The 12,839-nt window shown below is 29.8% G+C and overlaps 1 protein-coding gene and 1 non-coding gene across 2 annotated transcripts in view; one reads left to right on the top strand and one right to left on the bottom strand.

Moving 5' to 3' along the window:
- Positions 1-10,907: 10,907 nt before the first annotated feature.
- The window catches only part of LOC107015922 (MLP-like protein 43), a 7,754-nt gene continuing 5,822 nt past the window's right edge, over positions 10,908-12,839 (bottom strand). Inside the window, exon 2 of the mRNA XM_015216366.2 lies at positions 10,908-11,318. Within this exon, the coding sequence (XP_015071852.1) occupies positions 11,251-11,318 (68 nt within the window). The 3' untranslated portion in view covers positions 10,908-11,250. The remainder of the gene's footprint in view (positions 11,319-12,839) is intronic.
- TRNAL-CAA lies at positions 11,766-11,849 on the top strand. Its single transcript has one exon. It is a non-coding gene; the product is annotated as a tRNA-Leu (tRNA).

The raw sequence follows: 12,839 nt of genomic DNA, 5'->3' as shown, positions 1-12,839 counted from the left end.
AAGGTATTAAATTAATTATATATATGACCCACTAACTATTAACTATATACTAATTTAATAAAAATTTCCTCAATTAGGCACTCGTAGTTACCGAATAGTTAAAATATCCCCCTTTAATTTTCCAAAAGGAGTCAAACTAGTCCTAGTTCTCAAAACGACCTAGCAGGTCGTTACATCATATATATTTTTATTACCAATTGATAATTAATTTGTAAATAAGCAAAGAAATAGGATAGCACTCAAACGCATGCAATTCACTACTCATCTTATCCACTAGTAGAATTAATCTATTCATATCTATACATTATAATATAATATAAAAATTCAAACTACTTTAAAAATTTGCTATCTTTACCCTTCATAGGTCCTCTATCATGTATTTTCTTGAACAAGTATACAATTATAGTTCGTATGTGGATTTATAACTCAATCATTAACACTTAAAATCGTTATTATAAAATTCAGAATTTATAAAATTAAAATTTTAATTTAGCTCTGTTCATAGATAATGCTTTGTAATGTTACTCCAATCTTTTTTACTTCCAACAGAAAATTCTTGAGTTCCTCCAGATCCATATGTTAATGTTCATATTAAAGTTCGATTAATATCGATTCACAACCTAAGGCCCAATTGGAGGAGCAACCCCATGTGATAAGACGCATACAGTTGTTAGTCATTTCAGTTTTTTCTGTCAGATTAAATATGTTGTTTTAAGTTAAAAAATACATTAAATATAGTAAAATATCTTTTAATTTTTATCATTTAAATATATCATGTAGAAATTAAAATTAAAAAAATTATTATAAAAAAAAAAAAAAAGATACTATTTCGTGGTGGCCGGTGGACATATTTGTAAAATATCATCCCACATGATTCACAGACATAAGTTGTCCATCACAATAATTGATTTACATTATTTATTCTAACACTAGTTGGAGTTGGTAAATGAAATTAAAAAATTCATTCAATTTTTTTAGAACTTCAATCTATGGAGAAACAATATTATAATTTTTCCATATATATATATATATAACTTTCAAAAATAGATTATTTTCAATCGTGATAATATTTGCGTACATTCTTTCAAACTTTTTAGATTATGTAGAATTTCACTTGATTTGTTGTTATTATCCTACTATGCACCTTTGAACTTTCAGGAGTGGTATACGCGAGGATTTAATTGATTATTACTAAAAAAATAATCATTACTGATAATTAACTAATTGTAATAGTTACGAGAAGGAATTGCTCAAATAGCAAGCGAGTATCCCTCACTTTCAATTTTAAAGATTGTGAGTTCGAGTTATCATAGTGCAGCAGAAAGAGTGTGAACTCCTACGAAGAAGATAAAAATAAATAAAAAAAATATTTTTAACATTCGATGTTAATATTGCATATTTATTGCCTTTTTTAGGTGGATACTTTGGTTACATTATTTTTTCTTATATGTGATATATATATTTTGAGGTTTTCTTATATGTGATATATATATTTTGAGGATAGATTGATAAGGACATGTCAAGACGATAAAGAACTAACACACATTTAAGTTCATATTGTTCTTTCGAAAAAGATAAAATGTTTCATAAGGCGTAACATTAATTAATATCGTACTTATATTTTTGGCCTAAATATGGAACTATAACCTAAAGGGAAATTTTTGTGAAGTGTGCTGAGTCAACGTGGATCATAGTAGTAGCTATATGTATTTAAACGATGATAAATATGATATAAAAGTCGAATTTTAAGGTTAAAATTTGGATTTTATAATTTTTAAACATTAGGTGTAATATAGCTTAATATTTTTTTAAAAAATTTGTCGATATCAATAAAAAAATCAATTAATGCTATTAAATTTGATAAAATAATATATTGATTTCTAGCTTCACCCCTGAGCGATGATGTGACAAAACGGAGGTGCCATTCCCTACATATTAAATACTTCAGTATGGTTTAACCATTTTTTGGCAGATATTATATTTATGGTTGACCTAACGACATACATTTATGGAAAAATAAAATAATTGAACCTAGTATTTATATATAACATAAATAAATATGGGAAAAAATTATATCACTCCTACATTTAAAAAAAATATTATATTCCAAAAAAAGTTGTTATATTTCAAAACCATGATATTAAAAGTTCAATAAACTCATTAATGCTGATAAAACATCAAAGATTAAAAAAATTTATACATTAAATTCAAATATTGAATTCGCCTTCGTTTTTTATTGGTTTAATATCTTAATATCATGTTTATCATTATCGAGAAATATAGTGTGGTTGATAAGATCAATTCTCTTATCCTTAATCTCAAGATCTTGACATCGAATTTCAAAAAGAAGATCTTTATAATGTTATTTTCTAAATACTATTAAACAATAAAATTAAAAAAAAATAGAGGGAAAATTATCTAAATAATTTTTTTTTCTTCCAAATATAATATTATATCTAGATGGCTCCGACATATCAAGATATGGGCTAACTACCCTAAATAAACAAGAAAATGACACTTCAATTTATTACTATATAAAAAAATATAATTGACTTAACAATGTTCATTTGCATAAAATAAAACGATAATTGAGGCAATTAGTTGGAGAAATCATTTTCATCTTTTTTTTTTAGTGGAAGTAGAGATGTTGATGAAATACTTTTCATTTTTTTAGTTAGGATTATAATAGATCAATAAATTATTTAATAATAGTGAAATGGCAGACATTATTAACTATTGATGATATGCACGAGCCCAACAATGACGATTCTCAAATACTAGCTGCTTTTGATTTTTTCTTGGTGTTTTATTTCTTCACTATGGTGTTTGAAGTTCATATTAAAATCTCAGTTAAATTCGAATTGTATATTATAGTGTTTATTCTGGAGAGTAACTCCCGATATGATTTTCTTCAATCACGGAGTTTGAATTCAAAACGTTTTATCAAGGATAGAACAATTTCATATTTGCACCACAATTCATGTTGGTGCTTGGTGTTTAATAAGTTATTCGAGAAATAATTAGTACTATTTATTTTATGGTCATGCCTAAGGGTGTTTAAATGAGCTCAAATATAGGTAATTTGGCCAACTAGTTCAAAATTTTATGGGTTGGGGTCAAGATAATTTTATTGGATTCAATCTTAATCGATTCAAGCCTTAATCCATTTTAAAAGAATCTTCATTTGAAATTCAAGCCTAATTTTATTTCTAATTTCAACTTGTTTTAAGACTCTTTATTTGCATTGATGTAATGTATGTTCTTATATTGAAGCATGGAACATTATCTATTTTATATTCTAAGATTTATCTATTCACTAGTAACTTTTTTTCTTAAATTTTCTAGAGTCGAGATTGAAATTAACAATACGATTTGGCAACTTTCAGCTACACAAAGTTAGATGATTTACCGGGTCAGCTGTCTACGGCCATTAGATCCCTAGAAAGAGGAGCAACTAAGAAGATAGGGGTATAAAAGAAGGAAAGGAATGTCTTTGATCTGGCTCTTGTTCCTTGTAGGTTTATGGCAAGCTAAGCTAGCTAAGAAAGATATTCTCTCTTTTTGTTATTCAGCTCAATCGAATTATTTAGAATCCTCTCCTAACTTCCTCTTTTCATAGATTTGAAGACTATAAAACGAGAGAATGGTTGTTCTAAGATATAGAAGTAGATAAGGGCTTGACTAAGTAGTAGATATGGAATTGAGGGGTCCAGGAGTATGGTTGAGATTAATCGGATCAAATTGGGCCGGTTAAAACTCAACTTGTTGTTTAGCCCATTTGAGCCCAACTCATACTTGGATGGGTCGGGACTCGGGGTATACATGATCGGGTTGCTTCGGGTTTTTCAAATATCAAACCAAATCATTTGTGTCGAATTTTTGAATTTATAAACCAAATCAAACCAATAAAACTCGGGTTTTTCAACTTCGGGTTTTTTCGATAAAGTATTCATACAAACATATGATTTCCTTGTACTTTAAATATTTCTTTAGTCCTACCAAAATTCAATTATCTAAGTTATTTCTCAAGAAAATAACAAAAAATATGATATGATTAATGACACTAAAATATCCAACAACAAAAAAATCTTGTAAAACAAAAATTGCAAATTAGTAAGTCATAATGAAATTGATCATAATTTAAAGTACTAAATCATACTAAAATAAGTTTAGTAGGTATTAGTTACATGACTAAATATTAAAAGAAAGTAAAATTTGATCATGTATTTTAATTGTCTAAATCTATGTAAAACAAAAAAACAAACATTCAATATTATTGTCATTCTTAGTGTTGAATTGATTTCTTTTTTCATTAGTATTAATTTGATTTTTATTTAAACTTTATATAGTTACCAACATTTATTGACTATAATCTTTATTAGATCATTAAGAATTCTAACTTTCAAACATGAAATAAATATATTAAAAGATACAAACTATGAAAAAGTATAAGAGATTTAAAAATTATATCAAAGTTTGTATTTTTACATATAAAATAAAATTTTAAAATTATATATATAATGTCGGGTTGGTTTGGTCTGGGGTTGGTTTTTTTATTTGAAACCAAACCAACCCAAATATAGTCGGTTTTTTTTCCAACGCCAAACCAAGTCAAACCAAGCCAAGTCGGGGTTTTTTTTTTTCCGATTCAACTCGATTTTCAATTTGATTTTGTACACCCCTATTCAGGACCCAACCCAATTTCTATTTAAATCCATTTTATCATCTTCAATTTTAACAAAACCCGTCCACTTAACACCCCTAATTGCAACTAACATATTGGGTAGGTTGGATTTTGTCACGACCCAAATTTGCAAGTCGTGATGGCACCTATGTTCCCAACCAATAGGTAAGCCAACCCAACATATTAACCCAACTAAATCAACAAATGAGTAAAAAGACTAACACTTAGCAAGAATCTCCAACATTTGGTTCCTTATAAGTACGAAATGCGGAAGATAAAATATATCACCCCAAGAATTGGTGTCTTAAGTACAAGAGCTTCTAGATTACGATGCAAGTCTGAAACTAAAATGACAAATCTAACTTAAGGGATATCCTGTCTGAATACTGAATAACAGAATACGTAAAGATAGAGGGAGGTGTGGGCCACGGAACAGCCAAGCAGCTCACCACAACTCCAAGAACTTCAAGCCGGACTCAATTTGCTCCACGAGATGTGCTCCTACTCGGAATCGAATCTGCACCACAAAGAGTGCAACAAGCGTAGTATGAGTACGAAACCACGTGTACCCAGTATGTCTCATTGACCGACAACGAAGAAGTAGTGACGGGAGTTATATAAGAAAATAAATTCTTAGATTGTACAAGTATATATATATATTACACTTACTATTTTAGTTTCATCAATAAAGGAAATCAACATTTAATATTTTCCAAACACCAAACGAAACATATAGTCATCAAGAATGAATGATGGGATGAAATGCAATGCAATATGATGCCATGTAATGATATGTCTCAGAATACCCAGTACTCACTCAACCGTATATACATGATACTCCTCGGAAATACATCGAGAGTTCATGACCCATGGGGGACTCGCGAGGTCCATATACCGACACGGACGATCTCCACGTGTCTGTGCGGACGATCTCAACGCACTATCATAATATCAAACAATTTTCGCACGGACGGTCTCCACGTGCCCAAATTACAATCTTAACATCTCACCATCCCCAGCACGGACGATCTCCACGTGCCCAACTTATACTCAGTCTCATGTCTATGCATGTGCACAATATTATTTCAATAGAGGGGATGATGATGCATCTCAATCAATCAATATGAACATAATACATAACCACCTCAATTATCACAACTATACGGGTGAAATAAATAAAACACAATCACACAAGGAATTCAAGTCAATAATATATCAGCTAATGCCCATATGCTTTGGCATTCTCAAATTTCAATCCACATTCTATAATAGAAATTTTCCTTTTTATAACACCGGTACTCGTACCAATGCCCGTCACACCATTGATACGAGACCACCATTTTTTTCCCCTTACTCCATTGTCTATTTTCATTTTTAATCTTTAATTAGGAAAACGTCCTTCAACAAGTCTAAAAGTCTTAACATACCTCAAGTGCCGAACTCGTGCCACGAATCCTCAAAGTACTTCCTTCCCTTTTTGCAAAATTTCGAAACGTTCACGATCTACCAATGATGCAATATTCGTAAGTAAGCGAGTTCATAGGTACTCAATTTATTATATGTCTAACCTAAACTCCAAAGCTTACTCATATATCCAATCAGCTCTTACTCTTGTTATAAATTATATGTCAAAGATTCCATATTGCTAAATTTCAAGCCAAGAACTTAACCTTAACCTCTCCAAATACCCTAGCTTCAATGCTAAATCATATAAATTACACCTAATAATTAATTACCTATCTCAATATATCAAAAACTAGTATCATAATTTGATGAAATAAATACAAATAAGAATTAATAAAGAAAACCAAGGAATACGATAATGCAGACCACGTTCTTTTTTTTTCGTTTTCTTCAAATTGTACTGTCAAATGTCTAACTTGTAAAGGAATATGCATATAATTGCATGAGAACCAATTGAATCCAATGATTAAGCAATCATTGGCCGCCATTATCAAATAAATCATATGCCACATTATAGTTTAAAAAAGAAAACATTACAGTGACTATACATTACAATTTAATCCCCTCAAAATCTTATTTTATTATATTAATGCAAGTGTACCATACAATTACACATAAACCTTTACAAATTTGGATTGTTTACCTGGAAATCAATGCCGCTGTAGCAATTTGGTTTCGCTCGTCTCCAATAGGTTTTTTTTTAACTTTTATTTCAATATTCTAAAATAACCTACTAATATATTTAATTATATGAGTCAAATTTTAAGGAGTATTTATACATATGCCCTTTTTACTAATTGTATGTTAATTATTTAATAAATTCTCATCAACTAGATACTCGTAGTTATCGAATAGTTTAAAAATACCCCTTTAAGTATTCAAAAGGAGTCAAAATAGTCCTAGTTTTCAAAACAACCAAGCGGGTCGTTACAGATTTGCCTCTTTCGCATGTATCTGGGATACATAACAAATCTCGCTTGCCTCCCTCGATCTCATCTCGCTCACCATTCCCAGACATGTATTTAGTGTGATTCACATATATCTAGGATACATATGAATCAAGTTTGCCTCCCTCTTCAATTTTGATCGCCTCTCTTCCTACTTTTGTGTATATATCTGGTAGAAAAAATACATTTATCCAAGATTAAGATACATAAGTAACTCTTAATTAGTGGTAAAATACATAATATTTTAAAAGTATAGATAATAATTATATATGATAGTGAAGTATGTCTAATTATACAGTTTTCCCTAACAAATATTGACTAACTCTTATTCTTCAAAAGAAAAAAAATCATAAAATTTCACAGTATCGAGAGTTAATTACATTCTATTTTTATTTTTTTCTAAATTACAAAAATTCTCTAAAATTATAGGATTTCGAATACATCAGGAAACCTGCAAATACATAACTCACGAATCGCGAATGATACAATTAATGGAAGAGATGTATCCAAGAGGGTATATGAATACATTCGAGAGGGGAGGGATACATCAAAAGGGAGATAGAGATGTGTCAGAAGGGGATAGAGATGTATCCGAGAGGGGATATGGATGTATCCTAGAAGAGATAAGGATGTATCTGAGAGGGGATGGACATATCAAGAGGGAATAAAGATGTATCTAAAAGGAGAAAGATGTATCTATAAAAGGATAAAGATATATCCGAAAGAGAGTTTCGTAATTTTTAAAATGGTATATGATTTTAGTCATGCACCCTGGAAAATTATGTGCTTATATTAGTTTTTCTGAAAATGTGTCTTGCTTTCTGGGTTGGGCTCAGCCCAAGTATTATTGTTAATTCATCAGATTAGCCCACTTGACTCTACTATAGTATTGCAACAAATTTGTAAGATTAATTGGGATCCTCTTTGTGATGTCATTTTATTCAGAGTCGATGAAATCTTTAGCCGGTAATTATATCGAGTGTTTTGATTATAAATGCTCATAAATGTGTATTATTATTGCTACATATATAATTTTTGTAAAATATTTCAATTGTTATATTAAATGTAGAGTGTTGATCAATATTGACTTCATCAAAATTCAATATTTTTGACGCAAAACATATGTAAATATTCACAAAATAGCAATACAAATAGTAGATATGAACTAGAGGTAAAAAAATGAGCAAATTAAGTCAAATTGAACGGGTCAAAACAAATCATAACCTAGGAGCAAACTATCACTTACTTTAATACCAAAAATATCATTCAAGCTTATTCTTAGTTGGTTATTCACATTATCATTGTTAATGTCCATTTAGATTTTCTAATATAGGCAAAGGAAGAAGAGAAAATTATAGACAAGAAAATCAATGTCCTTTTCATTTGTTTATGTGGAAAAAAAAAATTTAGTAAAATCCATACACTAAAAAAAAAAATTGACAAAAATTAGTAAACCAAATGATGTTACTCTTTTTTTAATCAGGAATTTTTTGTTCGAACTCAAGGTATAAAATTTTTTGATAAAATTTAGAAAAAATCAAATGATGTTTTTTTTTTTTTGGTTTTCCATCGGCATCCAGAGTTCACATTGGAGCTCCGACTAGATTCTGGATCGCGCACCGCAGGGCCCATTCGGGGGTGACGCTCCCAACATGATTTTCTCCATACCCAGGGTTCGAACCCGAGACTTCTGATTAAGGGTGAAGCACTCCCTCCAGTGTACCACATTGGTAAATCAAATGATGTTACTCTTTCTTTAATCAGGAATTTTGCGTTCGAACTTACGGTATAAATTTTTTTTTATAGAGAGCTCTTACATCATAAATCTAAAATAATCAGATTTCAATATAAATATCGGATAATAGTTATAAAATCATATAAGTTGATTTGTCCTTGTTCAAATGATCAATAAGGCAAATTGAGTTGTCACTTGCAGTAATAATTAGAGATGGACACAATCATAGCGCCATTGAATTAGAAAAGTTGAAGGTAGTTAAAAAGTAAAATCAACTAAAGCAACTTAGCTATCAATAAGGGTCGTGGACTTGTGGACTTGTGGTAGAGTGATAAGTACTTTTTTATCTTTAATCAAAAGGTCTCAGGTTCGAGCTCCTTAAGTATGGAGTCACCTTTATAAGATAGCGCTTTGCCCCCTCAAAGTGAAACTTATCTATGCAAATTCGAATTCAATCGAACTCCAATATATAAATATCGAACATCGGATGAAAAATAATAAAGAAGTAAATTAAAAATCAACTTAGCTTTATTTTGGACGAATCAAAATTTAAGTCATCCAAATAATCATTGATCTACAAGCTGGCAAGACAATATATTGTCCAATCACTTTGATTTTGGGTTAAGACTTTTTGAATAAGAAATTACGAAATTAGAAATTGTATAAAAAGAACTCAAGAATTAATATATATTCATGAAAAGTAATTTATAATTTATATATCTCAGATATTTTCTCAACGAAATATATTTAGTTGACTGTCATTTACTTACGTCACTATAGACGAGCTTATTTTTTTTTACGGAAGAGGTTTAATAATACCTTTAAACTATCGAAATAGTCGTAATACACGCTTAAATTATATTCCGGCTCAAAACTATCCTTTCCGTCATACTACTGGGTCAAAAGTATCCTTCTTATTAACGGAAGTTGTTAAACGTCATATGGATACCACATTGCATGCCAATAGGGTTCAACTGCCACACAGACTAAACATGAAAATGATAAAAAATACCCTTAAGCTATCCGAAATAGCCATATTTATCCTTAAATTATATTTTGACTCAAAATTACTCTTCCCGTCAAACTATTGGGTCAAATGTACCCTTCTTATTAACGAAAGTTGTTAAATGCCATGTGAATGTCAATTCGCATGCGAATAAGGTTCAACGAAACTCTTCTCGATCCGAGCATTTGAACTTCGAATGTTGAGCAAAGTCGAGCCAAAGGCTAAAATCTCAATAAATTTCTAGCTTAGGACCTCAAAAACTCAAAAAGACTCCAAATCTAAAACTGACAACTCCCTCAGACCAATCTCCACAATTCAGAACTGATAAAATCAACAGAATTTCATTCTGACACTCGAAACTCTAAAAGATACGAAAATCACTTTTTTACAACTTTAGCTCTTCAAATTCGAAGATTCTTAAAATTCACAACTTTTAACTTGAAACTCGAAACCAATTTCAAAACTCATATAATAATGACTCGGGACCAATAACGAAAGAGGTAACGATAATTTTACGAAAATTTCTAAAAATGACCGACTAGGCCATTACTCATGTTGAAAGACATAATGTCTTTAAAATGTTTTTCACATTCTTTTCATAATATTTGTGAAAGATATTTTTCGTAAACAAATATTAGTTTTAGAAAATCATGCAATGCATATTATTTTTAATACACAAAGTAAAATATCGTAAGAAATATAATTTCAATATAGCTAATGCAAGTTTTGCTAATATCAACATAACTGGTATACTATATTCAACATCATTCTTATACGTTCCATTAAACGTGTGTTTGACCTAACTACATTCAAGTATGACTATAAAATTCAAATTTGATGAGTTTAATATTTATATTTTATTTATTAATCATTACGTCAGTTATATTTTTATAATTAAAAGTTAAAAATTTAATAATTTTGATATAAATATTCATATTTTTCATCTTACATATTAAATTTAATAAAAATCGGAACTTATATTAGCCGCCACTGAATATAGTCATGTATCTTTAACGCAATGTCACATCAAAAACATATGTTTTCAAAAAAATACAAATTTGAGAAAAAAACAATTAATTACGATTTTTCATTTATCAAAATTATTTTATTATTACAAACTGGAATGAGTACAAACACATTAATACATTGTGGTACTATAGATAAAATTTAAAACTTGCAACAGTCCACAATATCTTGACCTACTTATAATAATTAGAACTTCATACAACACAATATTATTTATTTTACATGCTTTAAGACAAGCCAATATTTTTAAAATTCATCACACAAACAAAGTTAATAAATATATATCACGATAGGAACCGATGCATCGAGGTATTTTCGATGAGATTTTCGATCATTTAAATCTTGTGGAGGTGACCCTCTAAATCTCTAGTAATATCGATCATAAGACTCAGGTAATTGATTTCTTCTCTTCATCAACGGCTTCAATCAATTGCTTAGTAACCTTAACTTTTCCATCCGTAATCATTTAGAAAACCTCAATTTATATGATATTATTTGATGGTTCAAATTAATTTTTTTAAAAGAACAAGATAACTTTTCCCTTTTCCAAATTATCTCAAATTGCTAACTTTTTGTCAGAATCGTCTTATATTTAAAAATCTCAACAGATCCGTTAATGTTAGGATGATAAATAATCATGTGTTACTTGAATTATATAACTAATAATTTGATCAATTTTTTAAAATTTGCTTATTTTAAAAATTGTTTTTTACCATATTACTAATTACCCAAATTTTAAAAATTGCTTAACATAAAAAGTGCATTTATTTCAGTAGTATTTTAGAAAAGTATTTTTAAAAAAATAATTGTGTTTTTTTAATCAGCTTAAAAAGAATGTGAAGATCCTACTTATCATCTGAATTAATAAATAAAAATTTATTTTGAGTGAAATTTCAATATCAAGTCAGGATGGCCGAGTGGTCTAAGGCGCCAGACTCAAGTTCTGGTCTTCGTAAGAGGGCGTGGGTTCAAATCCCACTTCTGACATATATTTTAGTTTTTTTTATCCAATTAAATTATCGATGAACTTTGTATCCTAATTATATTTAATATTCTAAAATAATAATTACTTTTTGAAAAGAAAAGAGCACTTTTTTTACTAAAAGCTGCCTCTCCCACGAGAAAGTAAATCTACACATAAAGTTATTGACGAACCTGTTATCTTAATTCTCGTTATTCTAAAATATTTTCTTTTTTGAAAAGGAAAAAAAAGAAGCATTTTTTATTAGGTGTTATGTAGACAGTTTTTCTACTAATAGTAGTGGTTGCTTCTAAGGATTATATCAATAACCTTGTCACAATCCAAAAATGGACGTGATGGCACTCGTCTTATCCCACCAAGACAAGTCAGCCTAAAACTCAAACATTACAATAAAGTGCCGAAATAAAATATAAGTAACTTAATAAAACCCCCAAAACCTGGTAGTCACGTGTACAAGCCTCTAAAATATTACAATTGATTCAAAAGAAAACTCAAGTCTCAAATGAACTTGTTTCTAGAATAGAACAAGATCATAATTAAGGAGAAGAAAGTCTGCTGAGATGGAAACAGCTACCTCACAAATCTCCAAGAAGCCTCGGAAAAGAAGAGAATGACAAGTACAACAAAAATCAAGGCTCATAACCTACAAAAAAAATTGTAGAAGCAAGGGGTGAGTACCAAACCACACGGTACTCAGCAAGTAAACCTCTAAACACAAGCTAAGGGGATGAAATACGGGTACTCCTACCACCCCCAAACGAACCTCCACAACTACATCCTGCAGTAAAAATCAACCCAACCTAACAGCTCACAGTTTACATAGCACGTAGCTCAACAACAACACTTAGACAATTTACATATCCTCAACAACAACACTTCAACAAATTACATATCCTCAACAACAATACTTCAACAAATTACATATCCGCAATAACAAGCTCAATATTGATCAGTCACAAGTTCCGCAGAAAGGCAATCAGAAGATCAGCAAAATA

Source organism: Solanum pennellii, chromosome 4 (genome assembly GCF_001406875.1).
Source record: "Solanum pennellii chromosome 4, SPENNV200".
Classification (NCBI taxonomy): Eukaryota; Viridiplantae; Streptophyta; class Magnoliopsida; order Solanales; family Solanaceae; genus Solanum; species Solanum pennellii.
This window is presented reverse-complemented; position numbering and strand designations above follow the sequence as displayed.